Source organism: Carlito syrichta, unplaced genomic scaffold (genome assembly GCF_000164805.1).
Source record: "Carlito syrichta isolate Samal-C Ts95f unplaced genomic scaffold, Tarsius_syrichta-2.0.1 Scaffold126652, whole genome shotgun sequence".
NCBI classification, from domain to species: domain Eukaryota; kingdom Metazoa; phylum Chordata; class Mammalia; order Primates; family Tarsiidae; genus Carlito; species Carlito syrichta.
The window spans coordinates 194,106-206,982 of NW_007070748.1; the positions used below are offsets into that span (position 1 = coordinate 194,106).

Consider the following 12,877-nt stretch of genomic DNA (forward strand, 5'->3'; position numbering starts at 1 on the left):
ACAGGCATGCGCTACCACGCCCAGCTGATTTTTTGACTTATTGTAGAGATGAGGTCTCGCAGCCCAGGCGGATCTTGAACCCACGGGCTCGGGCAATCCATTCACCTCAGTCTCCCAAGGGCGCAGGATGACAGGCTGAGCCACCGAGCCCGGCTGTATTAGGCTTTAATACTGTTGGACTGTCTGTTCTTCCTCTCTCCCTTCCTCCCTCTCTTTCTTCCTTCCTAGATGTGGTCTCACTCTGTTGCCTAGGCTGGAGTGCAATTGTGCCACCATGACTCACTGCAGCCTTGATCTCCTGGGCTCAGGTGATCCTCCCACCTCAGCCTCCCGAGTAGCTGGAACTACAGGTGCCACCACGCACAGCAAATTAAAAAGATGGGGTCTTGCCATGTTGTCCAGGTGGACCTTGAACTCCTGGACTCAAGCGATCTTCCCTCCTCAGTCTCCAACTAGCAGGGCCTCTAGTCATTCTCTATGCATCTATTGCATGCCGCTGCCACTGCGGGTTCATCATTACCACCTTAAAGTGCGTTCTGAAGTCCGGAAGCTTTGACATCCCTACTTGTAAATCCCCCCTTCACGGTTTCCTTCCAGTGTTCTGAATTTCATTTTCCAAAGAAGTCTGATGATCATTTTGTTGTGTTTCCAAGAATAAAAAGTTTTTTAAAAGGGAGAAAAGGCAACAAGAGAGGTGGGGGGTGTGTGTGGTTTGCGGCTCAAATTGCAGGTGGTGAAAAGCACAGCGCAGCTGCCAGATTGCTCAGGGAGCAGAGGGTGCGTCTCCGGGCCCTGCTACCTGGCCTTGGGGCCTCCCAGAAGGAAGACTGTCCTCTACTTCCTGCTTCCTTCTTGAACCAGTCATCGCCCCTTTGTGGCCCAAGAGTTACAGCCGGTTTCTGCTCTGTGACTCCGATTTGGGAGACTGTCCATGCAAACTAGAGCTGGGCTGGGGCCCTTGGAGACGTGCTGCGCTGGTCAATAAGTCCTTAGGCAGCTCCCCATGGTGTCTCCCTGTAGAGGCTGCTCTCCTGGGCCTCGTGCCCTGGTCTCCAGATCTCTGAGCTGTTCCTGGGGGAGCACCTCCTCCTCCCTTCCTCTGAGCCCACAGGCCAGTCATGGGTTGTTTGTCTGCTCGGTGGTTTTCCCAGCAGTCTACTTCCTATAACCTATGGTCTGCGGCCAGCTGGTGTCTTAGTCCATTTTCTGTTGCTTAACAGAATACCTGAAACTGAGTCGCATGTCAAGAAATGAAATGTCTTTTTTTCTCTCTTTATGTTTGACTCCCTGGGCTCAAGCAATCCTCCTGCCTCAGCCTCCTAAAGTGCTGGGATTGTAGGTATGAGTCATTGTGTCTAGCCCAAACCTTTCTTTCTTTCTTTCTTCTTTTCTTTTCTTTTTTTGAGTCAGAATCTCCCTGTGTCACCCAGGCTGGAGTGCTGGGCTCAAGTGATCCCTTCTGCCTCAGTCTTCCAAGTAGCAGGAACTACAGGTACATGCCACCACGCCTGGCTAATTTTTGGATTCACTGTAGAAAAAAGGTCTTGCCAAGTTGCTCAGGCTGGTCTCGAACCCCTGGACTCAAGCAATCCTCTCACCTCTGTCTCCCAAAGTTCTGGGATGACAGATGTGAGCCACGGCGCCTGGCTTGGTCACTGCTGTCTTGAGCAGTGGCCATGGGACACAGAGCCTTCATCCACAGTCAGTCCTTAAGCCATCCCATGACCTTGACCCACTTCCACTCCGTCCTCAGGCCTCCACTTCTGCGTCTGAAACAGACAGAGCTGGACTTTGGGCCCTCTGTGCCCTACTCCTGCTCTGATGTCCCTGAGGAGCCAGAACTAGGGTGAGCTCTGACACAGAATTCCATTTAAATCTCAGTTATCAAGAGAAATAACTTTTTTTTTTTTGAGTTGGAGTCTCACTCTGTCGCCCAGACTGGAGTGCAGTGGCCGCTCCCGGCCACCGCAGCCTTGACCCGCTGGGTTCCGGCGATCCTTCCGCCTCAGCCTTCCGAGTAGCCGGAATTACAGGCATACTCTACCTACCACACCCAGCTGATTTTTTGATTTATTGTAGAGATGAGGTCTCGCTGCCCACGCGGGTCTTGAACCCGTGGGCTTAGGCAATCCACTCACCTCAGCCTCCCAAAGCGCAGGATTACAGGCTGAGTCACCGAGCCGGGCTGAGAAATAACATTTTAATGCAATGTTTACACGCAGTGAAAAGGAATCCACAAAATCTACGGGGAACAAAACGTCAAGATTCTAAATCGAGGCAGGATCTGCCTGCATGTGTGTGGCCCGCCTCTGTCTCCTCCTCCGCTCACAACTCCTGTCCTTTTCAGTGAGTCCAGTCTCCCTCTGCCTCTCTCACATTAAAGGATCCCTGGGGCTGCATTCAGGGCTCACCTGAATAATCTCCCCATCTAAGACCTGTCTCTTAATCCCATCTCTGCCAAGACCCCTTTCCCACATAAGGCATTCGCAGGTTCCAGGGATTAGGACCTGACATCCTTGGAGGCTCATTATCCAGCTACCACAGGGGAGTTCCAGAAAAATGATTCGGTGACACTTTGTGCTTGAACAGAATTGAAATGTACCTGTGTGGCACCCTGCCCACCCATGTACTCCCACCCACGGGTGCGGGCCTACATCTCTGCCTGCCCGTCTTCGTGGAATTGTCGCCGTGACGCTATGACATTTAAATGCAGGCCCATTGTTTAGGGGCTCAGCAAACCTCACCCACGGTCACAGAGATAAGTGTCTGAGTAAAGATTTGACTCAGCGACTGGGGGAGGCTGAGGCGTGAGGTTCGCTTGAGGCCAGGAATTCAAGACCAGCCTGGGTAACACAGCAGGACCCCAAAGACTGCAAAAAAATGTTTTCAAATTAGCCAGACGAGGTGTTGTGCACTTCTAACCCCAGTTACTCCGGAGGCTGAGATGGGAGCATTGCTTGAGGCCAGGAGTTCAAGATCAGTCTGGGCAACACAGTGAGACTCTATCTCAAAAAAAAAAAAAAAAAAAAAAAATTAACCTGGAGTGGTAGCCTGTGCCTGTGGTTCCAGCTCCTCAGGAGACTGAAGTAGGAGGATTACTTTAAGCCAGGTTTGCGAGACCCGCCCAGGCAACATAGGGAGACCTCTTCTCTACAAAAATTAGCTGGGCATGGTAGTACCTGTGGTCTCAGCTACTCGAGAGGCTGAGGCAGGAGGCTCGCTTGAGCCCAGGAGTCGGAGGCTACAGTGAGCTATGATCGTGCCACTGCACTCCAGCCTGATTCATCGAGTGAGACTCTGACTCCTTGAGAGAGTTTGGAAGCTGTGCTCCTTCCCTGCCCACCTCTCCTCCAGGCCCTCATAGGTGACCAGTATGGCCCCTGCCCGGTCCCCCCACTGATCGAAGAGAAGGAGTGGGAAGCATTGAGGGCCCAGCTGACCACCAGGCCCAGCGACCTGGAGCTGCTGGCGTGCAGCTTCCGAAGGGACGAGAACGCCATTCCTCCCACCTACGTCCTGCAGCTGCCAGGCTCCAAAGAAGCACTCGGGCCTGCGGAGACCACCCTGACGTCTGCCCTCCACTCCGGGGCCCAGGAGGCCCGGAGGCTGGGCCTCATCACGCAGGAGCAGTGGCACCGCTACCACCGGTCAGGTGAGCTATGGAGACTCTCTTGAGGGTCCATGTGATACTGACCACACGTTCAGAATGTTTATCGGCTCTTGGTAAAAATGCAACAGTGTGAATTTCTGTAAAGGCCAAACCTGGTTCCTGTTTGGAAAAAGGTTATTTTACTGAGACAAGATAGTCTAGCCATATCCCTGTTCAACCTGGGTCTTCCAGGATCTTCTTCTCCTCTCCTGGGTCCCGTTTCCCTCCTCCCAGGGAAGCTTCTGGCATGTGCGTGGGGGCGTGCTTCTAGGGTGACTGCCATCCCAGGACGCAGGATTTTTAGTGCAAAAATCTGGCAAGCCAGGCACAGTGACCCTTAACTGTAATCCCAGCGCTTTGGGAGACTGAGGTGAAAGATCATTTGAGGCCATGAGTTTGAGACCGGCCTGGGCAACATAGCAAGACCCCCATATCTACAAAAATAAAATAAAATAAAATAAAATCTAGTCAAACTGGAAAAGTGGATCACCCCATGTTGGCCCAATGACAGGACGAGCCATCTTGTCTGTGAGCCGTCCAGCCTCGCTGCACCTGCCTTTGAGGTGGAAACGGAGGCACAGCAAGGCAGAGCTCATCTGCTCAGAGGGGTGGGTAGATATCGAACCTGGGGCTGTTTGAGTTCATTCCCAGCTGGTGTGGTGCCACCTCCCCACGAGGGACCCGCTCCTGGGAGTCCCTCCACCTGAAGACCCCCTGTGCTCCATCCCCCCAGGGCGCCAACCTCCTCCCTGCCTCTGGTCGCTAGCCTCCCCCACCGCTCTGCCATCTTCCACATAGGTGACTGGTAAGATTTTTGTAGAAACACAACACAATCAAGTCATTTCTCCACTACTTCTGCGAGGAAGAGATCGGTTCTTTTTTTTTTTGAGTTTGAGTCTCACTCAGTCACCCAGACTGGAGTGCAATGGCCGCTCCCGGCCACCGCAGCCTCGACCTGCTGGGCTCCGGCGATCCTTCCACCTTAGCCTTCCAAGGAGCTGGAACTACAGGCACGCACTACCACACCCAGCTAATTTTTTATTTATTGTAGAGATGAGGTCTCGTCAAGTTACCCAGGCAGGTCTCGAACCTGCGGACCCAGGCCATCCACTCACCTCGGCCTCCCAAAGTGCTGGGATTACAGGCTGAGCCACCGAGCCCAGTCGTAGAAATAGGTTCTTGCTCACAAGTTAGTAAGATGCCAGCGTGTAGAGTATGAGTACATTAATTCATGTCACCCAAAACATATGAATTTATATCATCAACATATTCAGTATGTGAATTTATGTTATCAACTTAAATCTATTGATTTAGTTAAAGATATTGAATGTAGGAATTTATACAGAGTGTTTTAATTTTATTAATAATATATTGATTATTATATACACATCTATTCATTCTAGACATATCCTTTTGGGGGGGGATCTCACTCTGTCACCCACACGTGAGTGCAGTGACACAATCATAGCTCACTGCAGCCCTGACCTCCTGGGCTCAGGCAGTTCTTCCACCTCAGCTTCTCGAGTAGCTGGGACTGCAAGTGTGCACTACCATGCCCTAGCTCATTTTTAAAATTGAAAAAAAATTTAAAAATCTTTTTAATTTTTAATTTTTTTTTTAAGTAAGACTCTCACACTGTTGCCCAGGTTGGAGTGCAGTGGTGCACTCACAGCCACCACAGCCTCAACCTGCTGGGCTCAGGCAATCTTTCGGTTTCAACATTCCAAGTAGCTGGAACCACAGGCATGTACCACCACACCTGGCTGATTTTTTTATTTGTTGTAGAGACGAGGTCTTGCAAAGTTGCCCAGCCTAGTCTCAAACCCCTGGGCTCAAGCAATCCTTTTGCTTCCGCCTCCCAAAGTGCTGGGATAACAGATGTGAGCTCCTGTACCCAGCCTTTTTATAATTTTTAAAATATTTTTCTTACAGACAAGGTCTCGCTATGTTACCCACGCTGGTTTCAAACTCCTGAGCTTAAGTGATCCTTCCACTTCATCTTCCTGAGTAGCTGGGACTGCAGGTGCATGCCACCGTGCCTGGCCTAGTTCTATGCAATGTTATCACATAAACACTTCCATAGCCAAGACACAGAACTGCTCCCTCACTGAAAGTGAAATCACACAGTCTGTGAGACTGGCCTTTTTCCATCTCAAAACATACTCAGTTTTTCACAAACACTCTTCCAGAGAAAATTCTTACACCAGGCACAGGGTAGACTGGTACACCTGCATTACAGGGGAGGAAACAGAGGATCAGAGAGGTGCTGTGACTTGCCAAAGGCACCACAGCCTGCAAGGGGCAGAGTAGATGGTCTTGGATTGGTTTGTGCAGAAATATCCCCCAGAAGGATTCCAGTTCGGAAGCATTAGCCACCTTCATACTCTTCTTCCTTCCTGAGGCCAAGGGCTGGGAAGAGAGGTTTCTCCAAGAAGGACTTTTGAGTGGCTCTTGTCTTTGGCTTGAAGGCTGAGCCCTGTCTCCAAGGACCTGGTTCATTCGGCGGCAAGGAATTGGGAGCTGCCACTGAGCCCAGAGCCATGTCAAAAATAACCCTTAGATCTGACTGCTGTTTCAAAACAACAGACTTGGTCAGGCACGGTGGCTCACACTTATAATCCTGGCATTTTGGAGGGCTGAGGCAGGAGGATTTCTGGGGGCCAAGAGGTCAAGACCAGCCTGGGAAGCATAGTGAGACCTTGTCTCTACAAAAAATTCAAAAATAAACCAGACGTGCTGGTGTCTGCAGGCCCAACTACTTGGGGGGCTGAGGTGGGAGAAACCCCTGAGGCCTTTAGAGTCTGGCTTCTTCACTCAGCATCGTGTGTTCGAGGTTCATTCACATTGTGGCCTGTGTCAGTGCCTTCTTTTTATGGCTGAATAATACTCCACTGTGTGGATGGATCACATGGTGCAGATCCTGCCATCTGTGGATGGACACCTGGGTTGTTTCTGCCTTTTGGCTGCTGTGAACCAGGCTGTACAAGTGTTTGTTCGAGTCTGTTTTCAGTTCTTTTGGGCAGACACCTAGAAGCGGGTCACGCCACGATTCTCTCTTTGAGGCTGACAGTATTGTTTTATGATGGGCATCCCTCACACAGGGTCTGCCCCAAGGGTTCTCCAATGGATAAGGGCTGAGTAAGTGTGGCTCTGGGTGCAGCGCCCAGACCAGCAAGCTCCACTCGTTGGAAATGAAAACTCATAGGCCCAGTCAGATCTGCTGAATCAGAGCTTCTGGGGCCAGGGGTAGACAGCCCTGTGTGTCTTTTTTTAGACGCCCAGGGTCTGGAACATGTGAAACTTAGAAACACCGCACCCCCCTGCAGGTGTCTCCCGGCACCCCCACGCAGGCCAGCTGATGACACAACCATGACCCACTTTTTCTTTCAGATTTCTTTCTTTTTTGAGTCGGAATCTCACTCTGTCGCCCAGGCTGGAGTGCAGTGGCACATTTCATGGCCACTGCAGCCTCAACCTGCTGGGCTCAGGCGAGCCTTCTGCCGCCGTGCCCGGCTAACTCTTTTTGATTTGCTATAGAGACGAGGTCTTGCTGAGTGACCCAGGCTGGTCTCAAACCCCTGGACTCAGACAGTCCTCTCGCCTCCGCCTCCCAGAGTGTGGGATGACAGGTGTGAACCCCCTCGCCTGGCCCAGTCGTGACCCACTTTCTCTCTGCCTCCCCCACAGTCATCGAGTGGGAAATCGAGCAGGGCCTGCTGAGCTTGGAGGACGGGTCCCAGGGAGCCACCGTCTTCCTCCGTGAGATCCAGGATCTCAACAGGCACATCCTGGACGACTGTGCCCTTCAGACGGTGGACTGGCTCCCAGACGGCTGCCTGGACACCGACGCCCAGAGCCTTCTCAGGGGACTCAAGGAGCGCATCGCCACCACACAGCCCGGGGTCCTCCAGGCCCACTGCCTGCCATGGAGCCGTGACCTGGTGAGCCCCAAGAACAAGGCTCACATGCGCTACCTGAGGGAGCTGGGTGAACAGTTTGTGGCCAGGGCCAGCTGGCAGGTCCTCGAGCACCTTCGTGAGCTGGAGGGGGCCCGGCAAGAGCTGGCATGGCTCTACCAGGAGATCCGCCACCACCTTGGGCAGAGTTGGGAGGCCGCCCAGACCTTCTGCGGACGCCAGGAGCTGCTGGCTCAACTGGGGCTGCAGCTCCAGTGGGACGATGGCCGCTTCCACCCACCCCTGGTGCTCTTTGGCTCCCCGGGCATTGGGAAGACAGCCCTGATGTGCAGGTTGGCGGGGCAGGCGCCAGGGCTGTTGGGGCACAAGACAGTGACCGTCCTGCGGCTGCTGGGGACATCCCAGATGAGCCAGGATGCCCGCGGCCTGCTCAAGAGCATCTGCTTCCAGGTGTGCCTAGCCTATGGGCTGCCCCCACCTCCCTCCCAGGTCCTGGATGCCCACAGCAGGCTGGTCCAGTTCTTCCACGGCCTCCTCCACACCGTCTCCTGCAGACACTTCGAGTCTCTCGTGCTTCTGCTGGACTCCGTGGACGACCTGGCCTCCACTAGCCGTGCTCAGAGGGTTCCCTGGCTGCCTCTCCGGTGCCCCCCCGGGGTTCACCTCATCCTCTCGGCCTGCTCAGGGGAAAGAGGCTTTCTAGACACCCTGCGGCAGAGGCTTGTGGACCCGGAGGCCTACTGGGAGGTGAAGCCCCTCTCAGGAAGCCAAGGACAGGAGATGGTCCAGCGCCTGCTGGTGGCTGCAGGGAGGACACTGTGCCCGGAGCAGAGGGACCTGCTCTGGGCCAGCCTCCCAGAGTGCGGGCACCCTGGGCGGCTGAGGCTGGCCTTCGAGGAAGCCCGCAGATGGGCCTCCTTCACCGTGCCAGCCCCTCTGGCCGCCGCCACCGAGGAAGCCACACACCAGCTCTGCGCCCGGCTGGAGCAGACACATGGGCGATGCCCTGTAGCCCACGTGCTGGGTTACATCGTGTTGTCCCGGTGAGTCACTGTCTTACTGATAACTTCTTTATGTTTTTGACTGTTTCTTATTTTTTTGTTGAGACTGGGTTTTGCTCTGTGGCCCAGGCTGTCGTGCAGCGGTGCAATCATTGCTCACGGCAGCCTTGACTTCCTCCCTCCTCAGCTTCCCGAGTAGCTGGGAATACAGGTATCATCACACCCAGCTAATTTTATTATTTTGTAGAGAAGGAATCTGGCTATGTTGTCCAGCCTGGTCTCAAATACTTGGCTTCAAGCGATCCTCCCGTCTCTGCCTCCCAAAGTGCTGAGATTATAGGCGTGAGCCCCCATACCAGGCTAGATACAATTGTTATTTGTTGATTATACCTCAACAAAACTGAGAAAATAAATACATACATACATTAAAAGAAAAGAAAAGAAAAGATCCCCCACATCACTGCTGGACCTGACGAAAGTTTTGGGGCTGTAAATTCCAATGAACCCAGGTCACAACAGACCAGAGCCATGACTCGGAGCTGCCTGGTGTGACCAGGGAGACAGAAATCACAAGCAGCAGAGAAGAGGGTGCGGGTCAGAAGTACCCAGGGATCCTACCTGCCTCCCCCAGGAGGGGTGGAGGCCAGCCGACAGAGACATAAGCAGCAACATTGAGTCTCCACTGCAACCAGCCACCAGGAAGGCTCAAGTCATTGACTGAGTGGCTGGACAACGGAGTTGTGCGTCTCCCTAGTTTGGGGCAGTATTTTCTTTCTTGGTCTTTTATTTCAGACAGCGTGGTACCATAAGTTAGTCTAGATGGTGATGGTCACTCTAGCAAGAGATTTGCTTGTTTGCCAGAAATAGAAACCTACTCATGCTAGTCTTAAGCAAATCCCTGTGCTTTGGGAGGCCGAGGCAGGGGGATCACTTGGGGCCAGGAGTTCGAGTGTAGCCTGAGCAACATAATAAGACACCATCTATTTTTTTTAAAATTCAGTAAATAATTCAAGTTGAGGCTGAGCATGGTGGATCATGCCTATCATCCCAGCACTTTGGGAGGCCGAGGCGGGAGGATCGCTTGAGGCCAAGAGGTTGAGGCTGCAGTGAGCTATGATCAAATGACAGCACTCCAGCCTGGAAGACAAAGCCAGATCCCATTTCAAAAGCAAGCAAGCAAGCAAGCAAGAAAAGCTTTATTCCAGGGGGAAGCTGAGAAACCAGCCACCTTATCCCTGACTCCAGGGGTATACCCCAGATTTCGTGCTGTACCCTGATATCATCACTGGTCTGGACTCTACAAGGGTACAGCGATGGACTGGGTGTTGTAGAAGGGAGGGTTCCGTCAGGATGCTGGCGAGTCTATGTGGGAGAACTGAGTTGTCATGGAAACCAGAAAGTCATGAGAATCAGGGCAGTTTCTCATCCCCGTGCCCTTTGGGGTCCACTCTGCACATTGGTTTCTCTTCTGGACTCTTCCTTTCGCCTCCCTAGAGCTTCAGCTTGTCTTGAGCCTCAGTTGGCCTCAGGCACTCATAGTCTGGGGACCAGGCGCCATTTTTCTGGCTTCTGCTTTGAGTCCCAATTCCAAAATCCAGGGAGACAGAAGCCACTTGGCTTACTTGGTAACAGTCTGGTCTAATCAGTAAAGCCAGCATCTCACAGGGTGTAGGACCGTCCTCCGGGGGGCTGGCGGGGGAGGTGGTTATGAAGGGTGATGGCAAGGGGATGACTTGGTGACCTCCAGTTCCATGAAGATGTGTTGACATGCAGAGTTGGGGAGACGGGATGGTTGAGAGCCTGGCTCACGGGCAGATCTGAGTTCTTTCTGGGCTAGAGATCCTCACCGCAGGGTGACTCTGCCCCCTCGGGGGACGCTTGACAGTGTCTGGAGACATTTGTGTTGACACAACTGAGAGGGCAAGTGCTCCTAGTATCTCTAGTGGGAGGAGTCCAGGATTGCTACTTAACATGCTCCGCTACAGTGCCGCAGCAGAGAATGATCCAGGCCCAGGTGTTGATAGTGCAGAGGGTGAGAAACCCTGCCTTGGCATGAGAGAGCCTGTCTGTCGATCTATCTGGCTGTCCTTCCATCCACCCGTCCATCGGTCCATCCTCCATCCGTCCATACACCTACCCATCCATCCATCGTATTGTCCATCCACCCTCTCAACCATCCAGTTATCTGTTGTATCTATCCATCCACCCGCTAATTCACCCATCCGCTCATTATATCTATTCTTCCATCTATCCATTCCTCTATACTCCCATCCACTCATCCACCCACCATCCATCATGTTTAACAATTTTATTTCTCTCTATCTACCTCTATATCTCCCTACCATCGATGCCTATCTATTTCTACTTCTATATCTACATATATCTCTGTCTACCATCTATAGATATCTATCATCTCTATTAATCTATCAACTCTATCTTTATATCTCTCTATTATTTATAGCTCTCTTTCATATACAAATATCATCTCTACCTATCTGCCTATCTAAATTGTCAATCTATCTGCCTATTATCTTTATTTCTCTCTAGCCATGATAAATCGATCAATATCTATATCGAGCTTTCTGTCTCTCATCTGTGTCTATTATATTTATCTTTCTTTTTATATTTTTATTATCTTTTTTACCATAAAGATGTGGGGTACAGTTCAGGCTTAGATATATAAAGGTTGATTATGCAGGTGCCCTTGTGGATGAGGTGTGCCCCTCCCTCCCCTAGCAGTTTCCCTCAGCTGCCACTCCTACTCCCCCTCTCCTGACAGTTTCCCGCTACTGACGATCCCTTTCTTATAGTATTATTATAATTGTTCCAGGTGCACTTATAAGTGAGAACATATGGAACTCTGTTCTTTGTTTCTGTGATAGATCACTGAGTATGATAGACTCTAAATCCATCCGAGTTGCCGCCAAGTCCATATGTCTGTCCATCTTTATGGCTGCAAAGTATTCCATTGTGTATATGTACCACTTTTTTTTATCCAGTCCAGCTTCGATGGGCAGCATGGTTGATTCTGTCTGTCTTTCTTTCTATCTATCCTTCTTATCTATGTATCATCTATCTCTATCATCTAACCATCTAACATATTTATCTATCATCCTACCTGTCATTTATTTATCCATCTTATCTCTCTCTTTCTCTCTCTCTCTATCTACCTACCTACTTATCCGCCTATCTCACCTATCATTGATCTATCTAGCAGTCCATTTTATCCACCTGTCATCTATCTCTCTATCTGCTGTCTGTCTATCCATCCATCTATTCCTGTATCCTATCTGTCTCTCTCTATCCACCTATCTTGTCCGTCATTGATCTATCCAGCTATCCATCTTACGCACCTATCGTCTATCTACTCATCCATCTAGTCTATCGATCCATCTATCCTGTCTATCTATCCACCCATCTATTCGAGCTATCTGTCTATCTATCCTATTATCAATCTATCTAGCTATCCGTTTTATCTTCCTACCGTCTATCTATCTGTCATCATCTCCATCCTGTCCGTATCTAACACCTAGCCTATCTATCCATCCATCCTATCATCTATCTATCTAAAACCTATCACCTATCCTATCACTGATCTGTCTAGCTATCCATTTGATCTACCTATCGTCTATCTATCTATCCATCCATCCATTCTGCCATTTGTCCTATCTATCTATATCTGTCTGTCTATCTATCATGTATCTATCTACCTACCCACCTATTTATCTATTCTATTATCACTGATCTATCTAGCTATCCATTTGATCTACCTATCGTCTGTCTATCTATCCATCCATCCTGTCTACCCAATCTATCTATCCATCTATTCTTTCTGTCTATCTTGCCATCCGTTCATCTCTCCTATTTATGTATCCATGTGCTTTTGTATCTATGTATCTATCTATCCTATCTATCACTCAACCAATCAATCAATCTTCTATCTCTCTACATACAGTTGACCCTTGGGAAACACAGGAATGAGAAATGCCAACCCCCTGGACAGTTGTAAATTTGCATATCAGCATCAGCTCCCTCCAAATGTAACTATTAACAGCCCATTGTTGACTAGAAGTCTTGCCAGTAACATAAACAATCAATTGACATATTTTGTGTATGTATTTTATCCTTTATTCTTGCAATAAGGTAAGCTGGAGAAAAGAAACTTATGAGAAAAATCATGAGGAAGAGAAAGCATGTTTATTGTTCGTGAAGTAGGAGTGGATCGTCAAAAAGTTTTCATCCTCATCGTCCTCACATTGAGAAGCTGAGGGGGAGGAGAAGAGGAGGGGGGGAGGAGTAGAGGGAGGGAG

The 12,877-nt window shown here is 50.6% G+C and overlaps 1 protein-coding gene across 1 annotated transcript in view; it reads left to right on the plus strand.

The window, feature by feature from the left end:
• Positions 1–12,877, plus strand: part of NWD1 (NACHT and WD repeat domain containing 1) — a 67,736-nt gene that overhangs the window by 13,466 nt on the left and 41,393 nt on the right. The window contains 2 exon segments of the mRNA XM_008048780.2: positions 3,355–3,652; positions 7,337–8,609. Of these exon segments, the coding sequence (XP_008046971.2) occupies positions 3,355–3,652; positions 7,337–8,609 (1,571 nt within the window).